Here is a 14,887-nt window from a genome sequence, read left to right as displayed (position 1 = left end):
CTGACTTTTCTGAGATTGAATTAGCTTTAAATGCTTTATATTGTAAATGCGTATGCTTGCCCCTCCCCAGATACTTAAGTATTAGATTATGTTTTGTCAACTATATCACCTTCTTTAGTATGTTTTTTGAAGTATTTTTGAAAGCATTTAGTTCTGGAAACTTAGTGTCATTGTATAAAACTGTAGCTCTGGAATCGAAACCAGAAATCTGCCCTCTTGTGGATAAATCTGTCTGATATACCTCAGTCACAGTATCTTACCTGAATGAGAACTAAAGGATACTAATTGATTCTCTTTGTGAGTCTCATTCTTTAAGCATTTTTTAAAGGATAGTTTATGGACTGATAGATAGCAGAGATTTATGTAGTAACAAACAAGAAAAGTAGCTTATTGCAAAATGTAGAAGTTTAAAACTGACTGTGAGACAAAGATTTGTAAATTTGTGATTCAGGTTTGATGATTTAAAAGAAAAGAAAATGTCCACTTTTCATCTAAATTATGAATTAGCTAATATGTAGTTATACTTGTTTAATTAGCTCATGCAGCTGAAGAAAAATCAAGATCATGATGCTGTGGTTATATCTATATAATGTTACTCAACATATAGGAAACTGCAACTGCTTTTTAAAGTACTTGCATGCTAAATAAAGATTTCATAATCTAAGCAAAATAAAACGACTATTTAAAGAACTCTACTTAATATGATGTGTTTTAAAAAGAAAAACATACATATCTAGTACATAGCTTTATTTAAAATTTAATTTTAATCCACCTTTTTATACTTCTTGGAAAATACCAGGTCACTTATATATAATACATTGTTTTAAAACAATAAGTTAAAGAATACCCTGGAGAATGAGAAATTAAACATTTAAATGTACATAAGAAACTGCCCGGTACTGAGATTGGTTACTTACCTGTGCTTTGCTGCTGAGCCTTTTTGTATCACTGCATAAACAGATTTTTTTTCTTTTGTTTTGTTTTTATTCTTCTCGTGCATACACATGGCAAAGCTGCAGAAAACCTGGTATTTTTGTTAGAGACACGACGGTTTCTCAACCAAGAGGAATGTTTCATTAATGCAGAGCTTGTACCATTATATGATAACCAATGGTCAGAGTCCTCTCATCATTTAATTGATAGTTAAATGCTGCAATAGCTGAAAAAATACAACTGCAATTTGTTTCTATTTCTTATTTTATTTTTACAGGGTATTTTGTTTTTGTTTACAGGTTTTGTTTTGTTTGCTTGGGTTGTTGTTTTTTTCCTTTAATGCTTGTAGTTTCTCTTTGCTGGATGTCAATGTCTGTACTTAAATTGTTCCCAACTTACTTTCATCCTCCCTTCCTCCCTTAATTTTGCCTTTTCGGTACAGGGCAGTATAGATAATAAAAAAAAAAAAAAAAAAAAGGGGGAAAAGGATAAGTTACAAAAATAACAATTTGTATTTGTATTTAAATTTGTATTTATTAACCATAGCCTAAACTTTTTTTTAATACTACTTTCTTTACTATGTTGGCTTGGCTTTTCTGTATATGATGATGGTAACTTTTTCCTGAGTTATTCTTCAGATATGCTGCTGTTACACTGTTTTCCTTTCACTGAGGGGTTCTTTGTGTTGCTTCCTGTGTACACTGCAGTTCCTTCCTCCCGAAAATGTCTTCTATGGTATCCATTCTTTCTTACAAAAAACAAAAGCATAAATACCTATATACTGAATATATAAGACCCCATACATTTATATAGACTGGATTTCTTGTATTCTTTCTGAACTGCTACACTACAGTCTAATGCATTGGTTAAAAGCTTTCCAGTGCAAATCTTTGATTTCCTTAATTCAGCTAATATAACTAACAGTTTCATTTTTTTCAGTTAAAGGGTAAAAATATTACACTATTGTTAACAATTACTGAACCAACCTGGCAATGGAAAATTTTTAGATCTTGGAAATTATTGTTCTTCTTGACTAATAGTGAGCTGCTGCATTAGTATTTTTAACTCCTCTTATATTTGAGGAATGGAGGTAGGGGAGAAAAACCCCAACAAAACTTGTCTAACAGTCAAGCTATTGTTACATGCTGTACTGATGTTTTGTGTGGAACAATCTATACTGTCTTGAGCTGTCAATCTTTATTCTCCTAATTGCTTGAGATTTTAAAATCTTAAAATGATTGGGTTTTCTTATGTTCTCAGTAGCATCAAATTTGAGTTGTGTTTTCACTGGATCTTAGTCTCTGCTTCTGGATTTGAATCCCACCTTGCTTGCCAATTTTATAACAGATGCAGTTTTGCCCTCAACACAACAGATGTAGTCTTTGGACCCAGATATTACTATGTGGTTTCTTTGTATTGTGTTCATTTTGTAAAATAATCCCATCACTTAATCCCATCAGTCTCTCTTTCTCTCTTGTTTACTCTCATCTGTTTATTTATTTCATCATAATATCAGAGATGAGTGTTCTTCATAATATCAGAGATGGAGTTCTTGAATTGCCGTGCTTAACCCCCAGCTGGTGTAGACAACCACATCCTGTCCCTTCTGTAAAATCTGTACAATCCGTCTTTGGAGTAGCAGTGTTGCTTATCTCTACTAATGTAAGGCTGTTGGAGAAATTTGCAGCTCTGATGGTGAAAAACTCTGTTCTGGTTTTCTTCTTGCTTGCATTTATGTGCCCATTTATTGTTGTGTTAGCATTGCTCTGTGGCTTTCTTCCTTTGTAGCCTTCTTTGATTGCCTTAGAGAGAGCAACCACATCCCCTCTTGACCTTTGTTTTGTTAGTTAAACAAACCAACCCCTTTTACTCTTCTCTTACAAAGAAAGTTTACTTTTCCCCTGCTTACTGCACTTGCTCCACTCTGAGGTCTGGACCTTGCCATGTTCAGGTCCTTACTATGTATCTGGAGAAGATTTCTAATTTTAGGTGTCTGATTTGGGAGGAATTATTTCTGTATAATGTCTCTGTAATTTTCTTTATTATGGCAGTAATACTTGAATTAGGAATGAACTTGAATTAGGAGTGATAGTTTCTGTGTTAACAGCTTTCTCATATGATGAGGAAGTGAAAGTGAATAGACTTTTTTCTTCCTAATATTTCATTGTTTCTGTGCTACATAAAAATTTCCAATAATACTGGCTAGTGGCGAGGCCTTTTCTTTGATGCAGTTTCAGTCAGGAGAAGTCATCAGACATGACATTTTTATAGTAAATACAATTTATGTATGAAAGGTGTTCTTTAGTTTCTAGGCTTTCAGTGAAAACTTGAATTTTAAAAGTGTTATCTCCTGGGTTTATTGCTGCAGATTCATTATGGGACTCTTTTAGAGTATTTTCTTGGATTCTTAAAATTTCATTTTAAGAATTGCTTATTTGTGGAACTAGGCAACCACTGAAATTCTGCATATATTTGTATTCATTCAGGGTAAAAACCCCTTGGGTATTGAGTAGTACTTGAAACTGCTCTGATGGAAGTTTTCTCCTGGATTAAAAAAAGACCCAAACACAGCAATCCACACAGAGTATCTGCCTGTAGCATTTTCCTTACTGACTAGATTTCTGTATTGGCAATGTACTATATTTTTAATTTTAAAAAAGTAATTTAGATGGGAATGAGACTGTGGCAGGTGTGGCAAAGGAAGTCAACTCACTGTCAGTTCTGTTTAACCTCAGTGTTTCGAAGAACATGCAGATAGGGAAACTTTGAAAAGGTAATTTCATTGGCTGATGAAAACTTTGAGCACAAAAAGCCTTACAACATTTCTTTTCCTTGTCTTGTAGTCTGTATGTTTTTATAAGCGGTGGTGCTTTATATATTGCCATATGTTGCCATGTTGGTGTGGCATAAGAAAGAATGTTACTAAAGAAACATTACTAAAGAAATAGTAAGGATCTCTTGATTTGTATGCATTTTATATGTGATTCTCAAAAATGTAGGCTTGTAAAGTAAATAATGATTTCAACATTTCAGTACATAAGAGAAATGCTTATGTAAGGACTCTTTACTATTTCCCAAACTGTCAACAGAGGTAACCACATATCAAATTCCTTTAATATCTTCAGAAAAATCATGTCAATTTCACAATATACTAGGGGATTGTAGTATGTGATGTTTGATGGTTTGGAACTGCAATTTTTGGGTTTCTTTTAGCAGTGTGGACTTCCTTACATTTGGGATTTTTATAATTAGTGAGATCCAAGTAAACTAATTCCATTTTCTATTGTTGAATATAAAATGTGCTGTTTTACAGGAAAGAAATGAGCTTCAGTGGTGGCAAAACTTTGTTTTTTCCCTAAATAGAGTAATTAGAATTTCTGGTAGTAGTTTGACCAGACAGAGTTATGTATTGAAGAGATATTGTCAAATCAATTTTGAAATATCTACTACTTCTGTAATATACTTAGATTTTGTATTTGTCAATATATTTGCTCCTTTATTTTTGAATCTGTAGATTACTTCTTTTAGTTTTGATAGTCTCTTTATGAAAATGCGTCCTTCTGCAATACTGGGAAGTGAATGTAACTGCTACTTACTTAAACTGGTTATGCATTAAGTGTGATTACACTTTAGTATGAACTAACAGAAGTTTTGTTTCCAATTTTAGAGTCGGTATTGAGTAACCTGACCAAATTTTTTTTTAATTGCCTTATCTTGTATCTTTTTTTTGATTACGGGGTTGCTTCTGAGACCAGAAGGAAGCTTGCCTTTTAGTTGGCTAATGCCACCTGTTACTTAAAATCTACACTGTTCTACCCACTCATGAAAAAATTTACTTAGTATACAGCTAAAGCTAGTATGGTCTGTTTCATTTATGTTAATGATTGTAAAAATTTTAAAAAGTAAACTGAGATATTTTATTTGGTTTTGTTCTTTTTGTTTTGTGTTTAGTGCTTGGGAGATGGGAAGTAATGATAGCTGGCACCTGAACTGAAATATCTGTGTAGGCACTACTCTCCCAGAACTTCAGGATGAATGGGGATATGCCTCATGTTCCCATCACTACTCTTGCAGGGATTGCTAGTCTTACAGACCGTAAGTACTCTTCTTTTTCGCGTCTTTACTATGCTTTTTTCTACCTCTTTGGTAAATACCTGCATTTTCAAAATTCTAAAAAGGTTTTTATTTTAGAAGTTCATACAGTTAAATCTGTTTAAAATCAGACTTGTTGTTAAATGTTAGCCTTGTTACTGCTTTAATTGTAAAAGTCTATCCAAAAAAACATGCATTTTTAAGAATAAAGTGAAATGCAGGTTAAAAAACACTTAAGGAAACCTGAAACAAAATATAGGAATTCATTATTTGTTTGCAATATCATTTAGTAGCATATCTGGGTATCATACAAATAAAAAAATATATTAATGATAAAGTACTTCTAAAACATGCATCCTATCATCTTCACTAAAAAGACAGAGATACAGGATTAGACTGATGTGTAACCAATCAAGAGAGCTGTAGAATATACTGAATATACTTTAAAACTAGTTCTTTAATTTTGAACTAGTTAATAGGGGCACAAAATGACTGCTAGAATAGAAATAAGCAGTTGAACCTGAGTTTTTTTTCTTTGCTGTTCAGCCTGCAAAGGGAGCATGTGAAGTGTGTGCGCTGACTTTAAGTCCATCAGGAAGACAAAATGCTGGGAAAGAAAAATAACTATTTACATTACAAGCTGATATTGACACAAAACCAAATCATTATAATGTGACCAAAAAAAAATTTCTAGTGTAACTGAGAGGAGATTTGTTATTATATAGTGAGGACCGAGAACAACCATTGCAGTAAGAGCAGCTGGGGCAAAGAGGCATCTTGTTTATATAATATAAGAAAGATTTTGTTGGTCAGTTGTCTGTCTGAGAATAATTGCACTCGGTGACCTTAGGTGCTTCTTCTAAGCACTTCTGTTGTTACACTGTTGAAAATTTGGAGGCTTTCCAAGAAACACTGGAAGTATATATCCAGCAATTGAATTTAATTGCTCACAGTAAAAAAGGCAGATGTTTTGGAGGAAAAACCCACTTCATGTATTTCTGGTATATTCTGAAGTATTGAAGTGAAAGGTGCAGGTCATGTATTTAAATGTGTATCTATGTATGACTACGTCTGTCTAATATCAGACCATCAGGATGCAAATAGTAGGTTTCTGGCTATGGACAGTTTTCCAGAATTAAGCATTTGCAGATAGGGTTGCTTAACTGGTGGAAGTCATTGATCAGACTGGTGCAAGAGTTCCTTTAAACACTGAACTGTAATGGACAAGGCCAGTTGCCCTGAAAACATGGATGATATGATGCCTGAAGGCAGTAGAGTAGGCTAACTACATTTACCCTACGTTAATCAATATGTTTTGCTGAGCTTGCTAATTTTTCCAAGTTTCAAGCATATTCAAGGTAATCTGTTACAAGTAATGAAAGCTAGATATTAATATATTACAAACTTTTATTTGAATTGCAATTTATTTCTAATTATAGCAAAAATATGCATTATAAGGGGTGAAAATGCTGGAATCACCCCACCTTTTAAATTTCAAAATACTAAAGAACCCAAAAATATGTTTTGCTTAGATTGGGTTTTTTTTTCTGAAATTGTTTCTAATGGTTCAGTTAAAACCTTGATCTCAGGGATGTGATCAGCCCGGTAACTTGCGCTTAGAATTAGCTTGTTTTCCTGAACCAGCTGAGGTGATCTTACTCTTTATATAGCCTTTTGGCCCCTCCTGGCTTAAACTCCTTTGGTCTATGTGGCTCCATAATCATCTGGTCAAGCCTTCTTATATGTGCACTTCCATGTAATGTCTGAAGAAAATAGTGTTTTCACTAAATCTTTTCATAAGATTTGTGAGTAAATTTTTCTGACTGAATTGACATTTCAATGAACACACCAAACAACAATATTAGGGCTGTCTTGAGAAGATGGTTTATATAAGAATAAATACAAGAAGAGAATAATAAACTGAGAGTTTAATTAGTGCATTTAATTGATTGTTGGGTTGCTTGGTTTTTTTGATGGGCCGTTATTTTTGGTTTTTCTTTAAAGACTTTATAATAAAGTGGTAACACTGATTAAATATTGAGATCAGAGTAGAAAACTGAAATCCTCAAATACCCTTACAGTACTGCATATAACTACAAAAATTTTGCATTTCCTTTTTTTTAATCCATGCTTTTGGCTCCAGGAGAATGGTGCCATAACATAAAAAAGAGCTTAATATTCTGGAATGTTTAGAGAGTCCAGTGTGGGTATGTGAGTGGGGATGTGTATTTCTTTGTGTGAATTTAAGAATTTAAAAAAAATTAAAGTGTTCCCTGTGTTTTTAATCTAGTTGTCAGGTTTTCTTTCTTAATCTCATGGGAGAGCAAGGGAGCGTCCACAATTGTATGTTTGTGTCTCATGAAATAATTCTAAAGTTCTTCCTGTTTTCTAATAACAGTTTTGAACCAGCTGCCTCTTCCATCACCTTTACCTGCTACCACAACAAAAAGCCTGCTTTTCAATGGACGGATAGCTGAAGAGGTGAACTGCCTTCTGGCTTGCAGGGATGAAAATCTGGTTTCACAGCTCGTCCACAGTCTCAATCAGGTGTCAACAGATCACATGTATGTATTTTGAACTTCTACATCAGATCACCATCCTTTAAATCAAAATTTACTGGATTGAGAAGGATGTTTGTGAGAATATGAAAATTAGAATATGCAGGTTTTTCCTTAGGCTTGCTTAGTTAGTGGCTGCAATATAAGAGTCAAATGTTTCATTCAGACAACATTAATAATTGTCCATCAGCCCTTATGCCTAACTGTGGAGTTACTTTACAGACCTAATGCTTATTCCCTTCTTGATAGGTTACAGTACAGACTTTGTGGTTTTGATTGCACAATACTCATTTATGTTCAATATCAGTCACTAATGCACATAGACAAATTACATACCCAAAAGAAGATTTTTTGACACCCGTGTCAATTCTGATTAGGTATTGAAGTTAAGTAGTTTAACAATTGAGCTGTCAAGTATGCTAATGTATTCTCTTTTTGGTTTTGTTTTGTTTTGTTTTGTTTTTTTGTTTTTTTTTTTTGTTTTTTTTTTTTTTTATTTCTCCCTGGTGTCCCTTGAATTGTTTTATGTTGACAGCCCTGTTGTTTCCTTACTTGTTTTGTTCAAATGGAAGTAGCTCTTAAAAGTCCTCAAAGCATATAAGAAGTGAGTGCACAGATGCATTTATAGAAAATCCATTGCATTTCTTTATGGTTCAGAGGGAATCCTGTGATCTCAAAGATATGCCAATTTCCCCTTTTCAAAACAAAAAGATTTTCAAAGCATTGGGTTGAAACCTGAATGTTATACATACATACCTATGTTATTTTCACTCCTACAGTAATATGTTCTTGATGTTATGCCGAAGTTCTTTTGTAGAGAAGATCACGATATAAAAATGGGTCTAAGAAACTTCTTATGAGAATCTTAAACTGACAGCCACATATATGTAAGAGCTTAGTAACAGAAAATGACTGTTAGGACTTGCAGGACTATTTCTTCTACCATTCCTTAAGGGAGAGGGTGAAAAAAAATAGAGGCAGGAAGAAGTGCTTTGCAGACTTGATTTTTCCTATATTTTAACAGTAAATTGTCTTCTTTCATTTTGGTTTTGGTTTTTTTTTTTTTGTTTTTTTGGTTTTGGTTTTTTTTTATGTGACTCATAGTTTCTTATAATTTGAAAATGCATTTGCCTCTTTATTTGCTTACTTCCACAATTCCAGAGAGTTGAAAGATAACCTTGGCAGTGATGATCCAGAAGGAGATATACCAGTCTTGCTGCAGGCTATTCTGGCAAGGAATCCTAATGTTTTCAGGGAGAAAAGCATGCAAAACAGATACGGGGTACAAAGCGGTAAGGATTTTTGATTATTTATTGATTAATTTTATGTTGTTCTGTAAATCATGGGGACTGATACTAACCACAAATATATGGAGCACAGTGGTCGTATTTATGCCTTGCCTTGTGTCTGATAGTGATTTAAAGCTATGTACCTTAACATCTTCTAAGAGCAATTCTATAGTAAAAAGATAATACCAGGTATTATTCTACAAAATATTTCATTTCACCTCAAAGTTTAATCTCTAGGATAAGTAATTGGATTTTATTTTGAATTTTTTATGCCTAGGTTCATATGTTTGTCTTGATAATTGAAGTTGAAAACATATGTGTTGATCTTACTGAAAATCTATATGATTATAGTGTATCATTGCGGTGAGAGTACTTAACTGTTCTGGAGTAAGGAATGAGGTTGAATGAGACATCCTAAACAGCTCCTCCCTGCCATTCCTCATCTTAGTAACTTGTGGTGCCCTACAGCTTTAATCTGTTTATGAATTTTGGGAGACTAAAACCTTATGCATCTTTCCATAAATGTCAATTACTTCAATAACTTTTCTACATTTATGCAAGAACTCAAGTGCACTTTTGCATGTAAAAGGAAAAATCTTCACACATGCACTTTTAATAAGAATATATATCTAACTGAAAAATCACCTGTTGTTGAGCCATCCAAGCTAAAGCATGTATGCTGCTGTACTACAGTTTAGCTGTACAAGAATTTTTATGTAACCTTGAGTTATGATTTTATGAAGTACATTCTTTGCCATTTGGTAGGAATGCTAAAATGGGTTTATGCATATAGCTTTTTTACAAGAAGAAAAATTGTAGTAAAACTGGGAGTATATGTAAGGAATCTTATTCTAGTAATGTTTCCACTAGGATGGTGTTTTCTATGCTATGTAGTAATATAACAACAATGTGAAAAAATAAAAGATACTGTAGTGCTAATGGCCACAGACTGATTTCAAATCCATTTCAGACACAGTGTTTGGGTCTTGTTTTTACTTCTTTCTCATTACATAATTATCACATATACAGTTATCTGTCTGGAAACTTGGAAAACCTGTTTTTTTGCTGTTGGGGGGTGTTTAGTTTTGTTTTTTTCTTTCTTTTCTTCTTTTACATTACCTGGATTGGGCCTTCCATGTCTTGCTCCTGCCCCTGACATCCATAGGAGAGGTATAGAAGGGAGAGAGAGAAGGAGCTTTCCATCAAGGATTAAGTAAATTAGGGGATTTTTTTCAATGGCATTAGAAAATAAATTATATGTTTTCTGTCATTCTTTTAACCCAGAAACTACCACATCTGTGATTCAAAGCATGTTTTAAATTAGGGAGGAGAAAACAACTAGATATATTTTTTAAGTCCTTAAAAAGAGCACTCTGTATTTAAAGCACAAAATTGAAACTTTGTCTATATAGTTATCTTTGTTTAGGGCAAATCTGGGAGAAAACTTCTAAAGGGGCTCCTTTAGAAAGCAGATTTTTAAGCGGCCTCTCTTCTAACTGGTCTGCTAAAAGATTTCTTTAGAGAAGAGTGGAAAAAAACTGTTTATTTAACAGGTAAAGTATTCATTAGCATAAGAAAATGAACAATATTAAACAATAAAATTTCTTGCCACTTTGAAGAGATGACAAACTCAGAAAGTCCCCTTCATGGGCTGTGGGTTGGCTTGCTTTGTTTTTTATTAGTCTTTCCAGCACTGGAATGCAGTGTCTTAGGCCCTGGTGGGCTACAGGTGTGAGCTCCTGGTGCTCTTTTGGGATTTTAGTCTAGAGTAGGTTTGAACAGTTCTAAGAAAAAGAAAAACCATAGTCTAGGGAGCTTTTATGCCTCAGCTAGCTAAAAACTAACTAAAAGCAAAGGTCAGCTCTGTCCCGCTGTCTGTGTTACAGATAACATAGTCTAGGAAAGAAGGATGCAGGGGAGCAAGTGCATTTTCTGATAACAAACTCTGTGCTTCTTTTCTCTCCTCTTTTTCTCTCAATACCAGTCTTAAAGGTGCCAAAATTATTTCTGGGTTAAACAGACAAATGGGGATATAGGCATTAAAAAGTCACCCTAGGACATTCTACTCCTTACCTCTATGTTGTTAGCTAACTAGTAAAACTAACATATATTCTAGCTTTATAAACACATACATTTTACATATAGATAGATAGATAGATTGATTGATTGATAGTGTATAGCTATATATAGACAATAGCAGTACCATTTAGTAAACAGGGATATTTACACACAGTTCTTACTTAATAATCAGATCTCCCTGAGGCACACATTGTGCTGCTTAATCTTTCTGAATTATCTACTATGTATAACTTGGTTTTTGAGCAAAGTTAACTCTATGAATGGGTTTGTTGGTACTTGAGGCAGAATTGATCTTAATTGTCTTTTCTAACAAACCTCTGACATGCATCACTGGGACTTTGTTTCTGTATACTGTATGCAGGGGCTTAGATTGGGCAGGGCCTGCTTGGTTGGTGGAAATTTGGATTTTAACTAATTAGGTGGCCTTTGCTAGATGCTGCTTTTAATTTTTGAAAGATCTCTTACTCAGTGTTTTTAAGGTGGCTTTTAACAGTCTATTGTACTTTTTTATTTTGCTTGCAGCTGGTACATGGTAAGGGATATGATATACTCACTTAATACCATGTTTTTTAGCCTAGATGTTGATAAGGGTGTTTGTGAAATGAGTTATGTTGTCTGATTTAATTTTTTTAGGGGTACTATGCCATTAAAAGATTTGTTTCTTAATGCTTAGAATGGTGTTACGGGCAGTAGTGTGAGGCACAGGGTAGGTCTCCAGCCATCCTGTGGTGGCTTTTATTATTGTGAGCATGTAGTGCTTACCTTGGCATGTCTGGGGCAGTGTGATGTAGTTAATTTGCCAGGCCTCCCCATACTTATACTTGGACTACTGCCTACCATATTATAGGGGTTTTAACTGCTTGGTTTGTTTGATCGCAGCACACGTCTTATAATCATGGATAACTTGGATAACTTGAGAATACTCTTTATGGTTAAATTTACTCCTTGGTCTTGTGCCTACTTATAAGTGACATCTTTACTTTGATGACTTGAGGCATCATGAGCCTATTTAGCTAGGAACAACTCTCTCTTGTGTTGCTAATTTAAGTCTATTTTTAACACTTATATTTTTGCAGCCTGATTTACCTGTTGATTGTTTTGGTGCTCCTCATTATCTTTACTCTTGGGGACATGGGCATTTACATGGTGAATTTTTATAGGTAGTTTCTCTATTTTGGTCATAATGTCTTTCTGCTCTTTAGTAGCCTAAATTGGTTTTCTTTTACACTGTTAATTGACTTTTTTTTTTTTTAATTTCTCTAACAATCCCCACAGAGCATTGGCTAATATCTATGAATTCAGCTATTTCTCTCTTTTAGCAGTGTCTAGGTCTAGTTGAATGGCTTTGAGTTTAGTGAGTTGGCTTGATCTACCTTTTCCTTTAGCAGATTTTGTGACTTGTTGTGTTCGGTTCTATACAGCTGCTTTTTAATATTGTTTCATCCCTACAATGTGACAAGAACAATTAGTAAAAAGAGTGTAACATGTTTCTTCTGCTGGCAGCTGGTTGTATGGTGGAGCTTTTTTAGCCCATGTCATTTCTTGTTTCTCTTTATTAGTGAGACTAGAGTTTTCACTTTTAGGTCAATTTTTAATTATCTCTAAAATCCCAGGGTGATTTAAATTTCTAATACAGGCACGCTGTATGATTATAATAATCTACTTGTTCGGTGTGGCACTGGTAGTATGGTGGGTAGAGGGAACTTCTGTTTTGAACATTTACCTCAGCACTGATTGTCTGGGAGCCAGGAGTTGTGCTTTAGTGCCGATGACTTTTGAGGTGGTTTGGACTCTTTTGTAGGCTGCTAAAATGTTTTGCTTTGTTGGAGTGTTGACTTTAGACCCTCTGTAACTTCAACTTTAAAATCTTAGTGGTTGACTGAATCTCACTAGGCACTTTCTGCTACAGGGTCTAGGGCAGACCATGGCTTTTGGCTATAGAGTAGAGCATGTTCTTTATATCTGGTCTTGTCTTGACTGGGCTAAGGGCTATTGTATGAATGATTTCTTGCTTGATCTGGGTGAAGGCTTGTTTTTGTTTAGGGCTCCACTGGAAAACCCTACGTTCTTCTTGCAGGTGACCAGGTAGATAGGCTTACAATCTGGTTGTACTTAGGAGTATGCATTCTCGAAAAACTTATGGCGCTTAAGAAAGCTTGTGTTTCTTTTTTGTTCTTTGGTGGACATATTGTTGTGATCTTGTTGATGACAGTGGTGGGAATTTGACACTGTCTATCTTACTACTTTACTGTTGGGAATTGGATCTCTTGAGCGGGTCCCTTAACTTTGCTGTTTTTGACAGTGAAATTGGCTTTTAGGAGAAACTGAATTTTTTTTCTCCTTTTTCAAACATTTCTGCTGTTATGTTCTCCTACACAATGATGTCATCAAAGTATTACAGGTGTTCTGGAGCTTTACCCTTTCCTAGTGTAGCTTGGATTAGTCCATGGCAGAGGGTAGGACTGTGCTTTCACCCCTGGGGCAGTCAGTTCTAGGTGTACTGCATTCCCTTTTATGTGAAGGTAGACTGAGGCCTGCATTCTGTTGTTGAAGGAATGGAGAAAATCACATTAGCAATGTCAATAGTGGCATACAACTTCGCTGCCTTGGACTTTAGCTTGTACTGGAGCTCTAATGTGTCTGCCATAGTAGTACCCTATGGTGGAGTCACTTAATTTAAGGCACGATAGTCCTTAGTCAATCTCCATTCTCCTTCAGATTTGCATATAGGTCAAATTGGCTGTTGAAAGGTGAGTGGGTTTTGCTGATCACTCTTTGGCTCTTTAGCTTATGGATTATCTTACGGATGGTAATCATGTAGTTGTTCTGTACTGTTGGTGGTGCACTGTCAAAGTGGCAGTTGGTACTCTGCCTTCAGAGTCTTACTGCAGATGGGTTTTCTGATAGTCTAGGCAAGGTGTTCAGTTGTTTGACGCTCTCTGTCTTTATAGCTGCTATCTTAAACACCCACCTAAGTACCTTTGGTTTTTTGAAATACTCACTTTGGAGGAAATCTGTGTCTAAAATGAATGGGGCTTTTGAGCTAGTCACAATAGGGTGTTCCTTCCACTCATTTCTAGTTAGACTTACATGAGCTTCTACTAAAGTAAAGTCTTGTGATCCCCCTGTCACGCTTGCAATAGAAATAGATTTTGCCCCCACCTGTCTCGATAGGATTAATGTGCACTGCACACCAGTGTTGACAAAGGCTTCATATTTTTGTAGTTTTCATGTGGTAGGCCAACAAATTCACACAGTCTAAAAAATATGGTTTTCCCTAGCTTCTACCTGGATAGAGGCAGGGCTCCTCCAATCTCGGCTATCCTTTTTGACTTGGGTGTATGTCTTGGAGGTTTTTTTAAGGGGATCGGACATGTCATTATCGTCATATCTGGTAGTTTGGCTACGGGCTACCGGAGCTGCTTCTTTTTTGGTGGAACTTCTCTGAGTCTTGCTGTCTTTTAATTTAAGTGCCCATTGTGCCAGAGCAGTAGTAGATTTTCCATCCCATCTCCTCATGTTTTCTCCACAATCACGCAGGAAAAACCACGGCTCAGCTCGTGGGGTGTACCTTCTTCCCCATCTGGAGAATGTCTGCGTTTGATACTAGAACTTCTGATCTATATTGCCATTTTTTGGAGAAAGCCCTCTTTCATTTCTTCTCTAATCTCTTCTCTGAGTTTCTTATGATTCTCCTCTATCTTATCTTCTAATTTCTGCAGACGTGTTTCCACCGCTGCAATTCTTGCATGTGTTGGGCCATTCACAGCATCTGCATATGCTCGGAGCTTCTTCACCATATCAAGCACAATCTCATCCCTGTCATCCCGCTTCATTATTGCTGGAGCATATTTTTGTAGCCTAAGTTGTGTAAGTTTTTGCCACATCATGGATGTACATGGTACCAAGTCCAGATTTACAGTGTTTAGGTCATCT

The 14,887-nt window shown here is 35.2% G+C and overlaps 1 protein-coding gene across 4 annotated transcripts in view; it reads left to right on the top strand.

Annotated features, from left to right (window-relative positions):
- The window catches only part of NIPBL (NIPBL cohesin loading factor), a 151,795-nt gene that overhangs the window by 46,510 nt on the left and 90,398 nt on the right, over positions 1-14,887 (top strand). For all 4 annotated transcript variants that reach the window (XM_054004299.1, XM_054004301.1, XM_054004297.1 and 1 more), the window contains exons 2-4: positions 4,885-5,028; positions 7,424-7,589; positions 8,745-8,875. In XM_054004299.1, coding sequence (XP_053860274.1) covers positions 4,965-5,028; positions 7,424-7,589; positions 8,745-8,875 — 361 coding nt within the window. In that variant the 5' untranslated portion in view covers positions 4,885-4,964. The remainder of the gene's footprint in view (positions 1-4,884; positions 5,029-7,423; positions 7,590-8,744; positions 8,876-14,887) is intronic.

Source organism: Vidua macroura, chromosome Z (genome assembly GCF_024509145.1).
Source record: "Vidua macroura isolate BioBank_ID:100142 chromosome Z, ASM2450914v1, whole genome shotgun sequence".
Lineage (NCBI taxonomy): Eukaryota > Metazoa > Chordata > Aves > Passeriformes > Viduidae > Vidua > Vidua macroura.
Note: the sequence above shows the minus strand (reverse complement) of the source record. Positions and strands in the feature narration are given on the sequence as shown.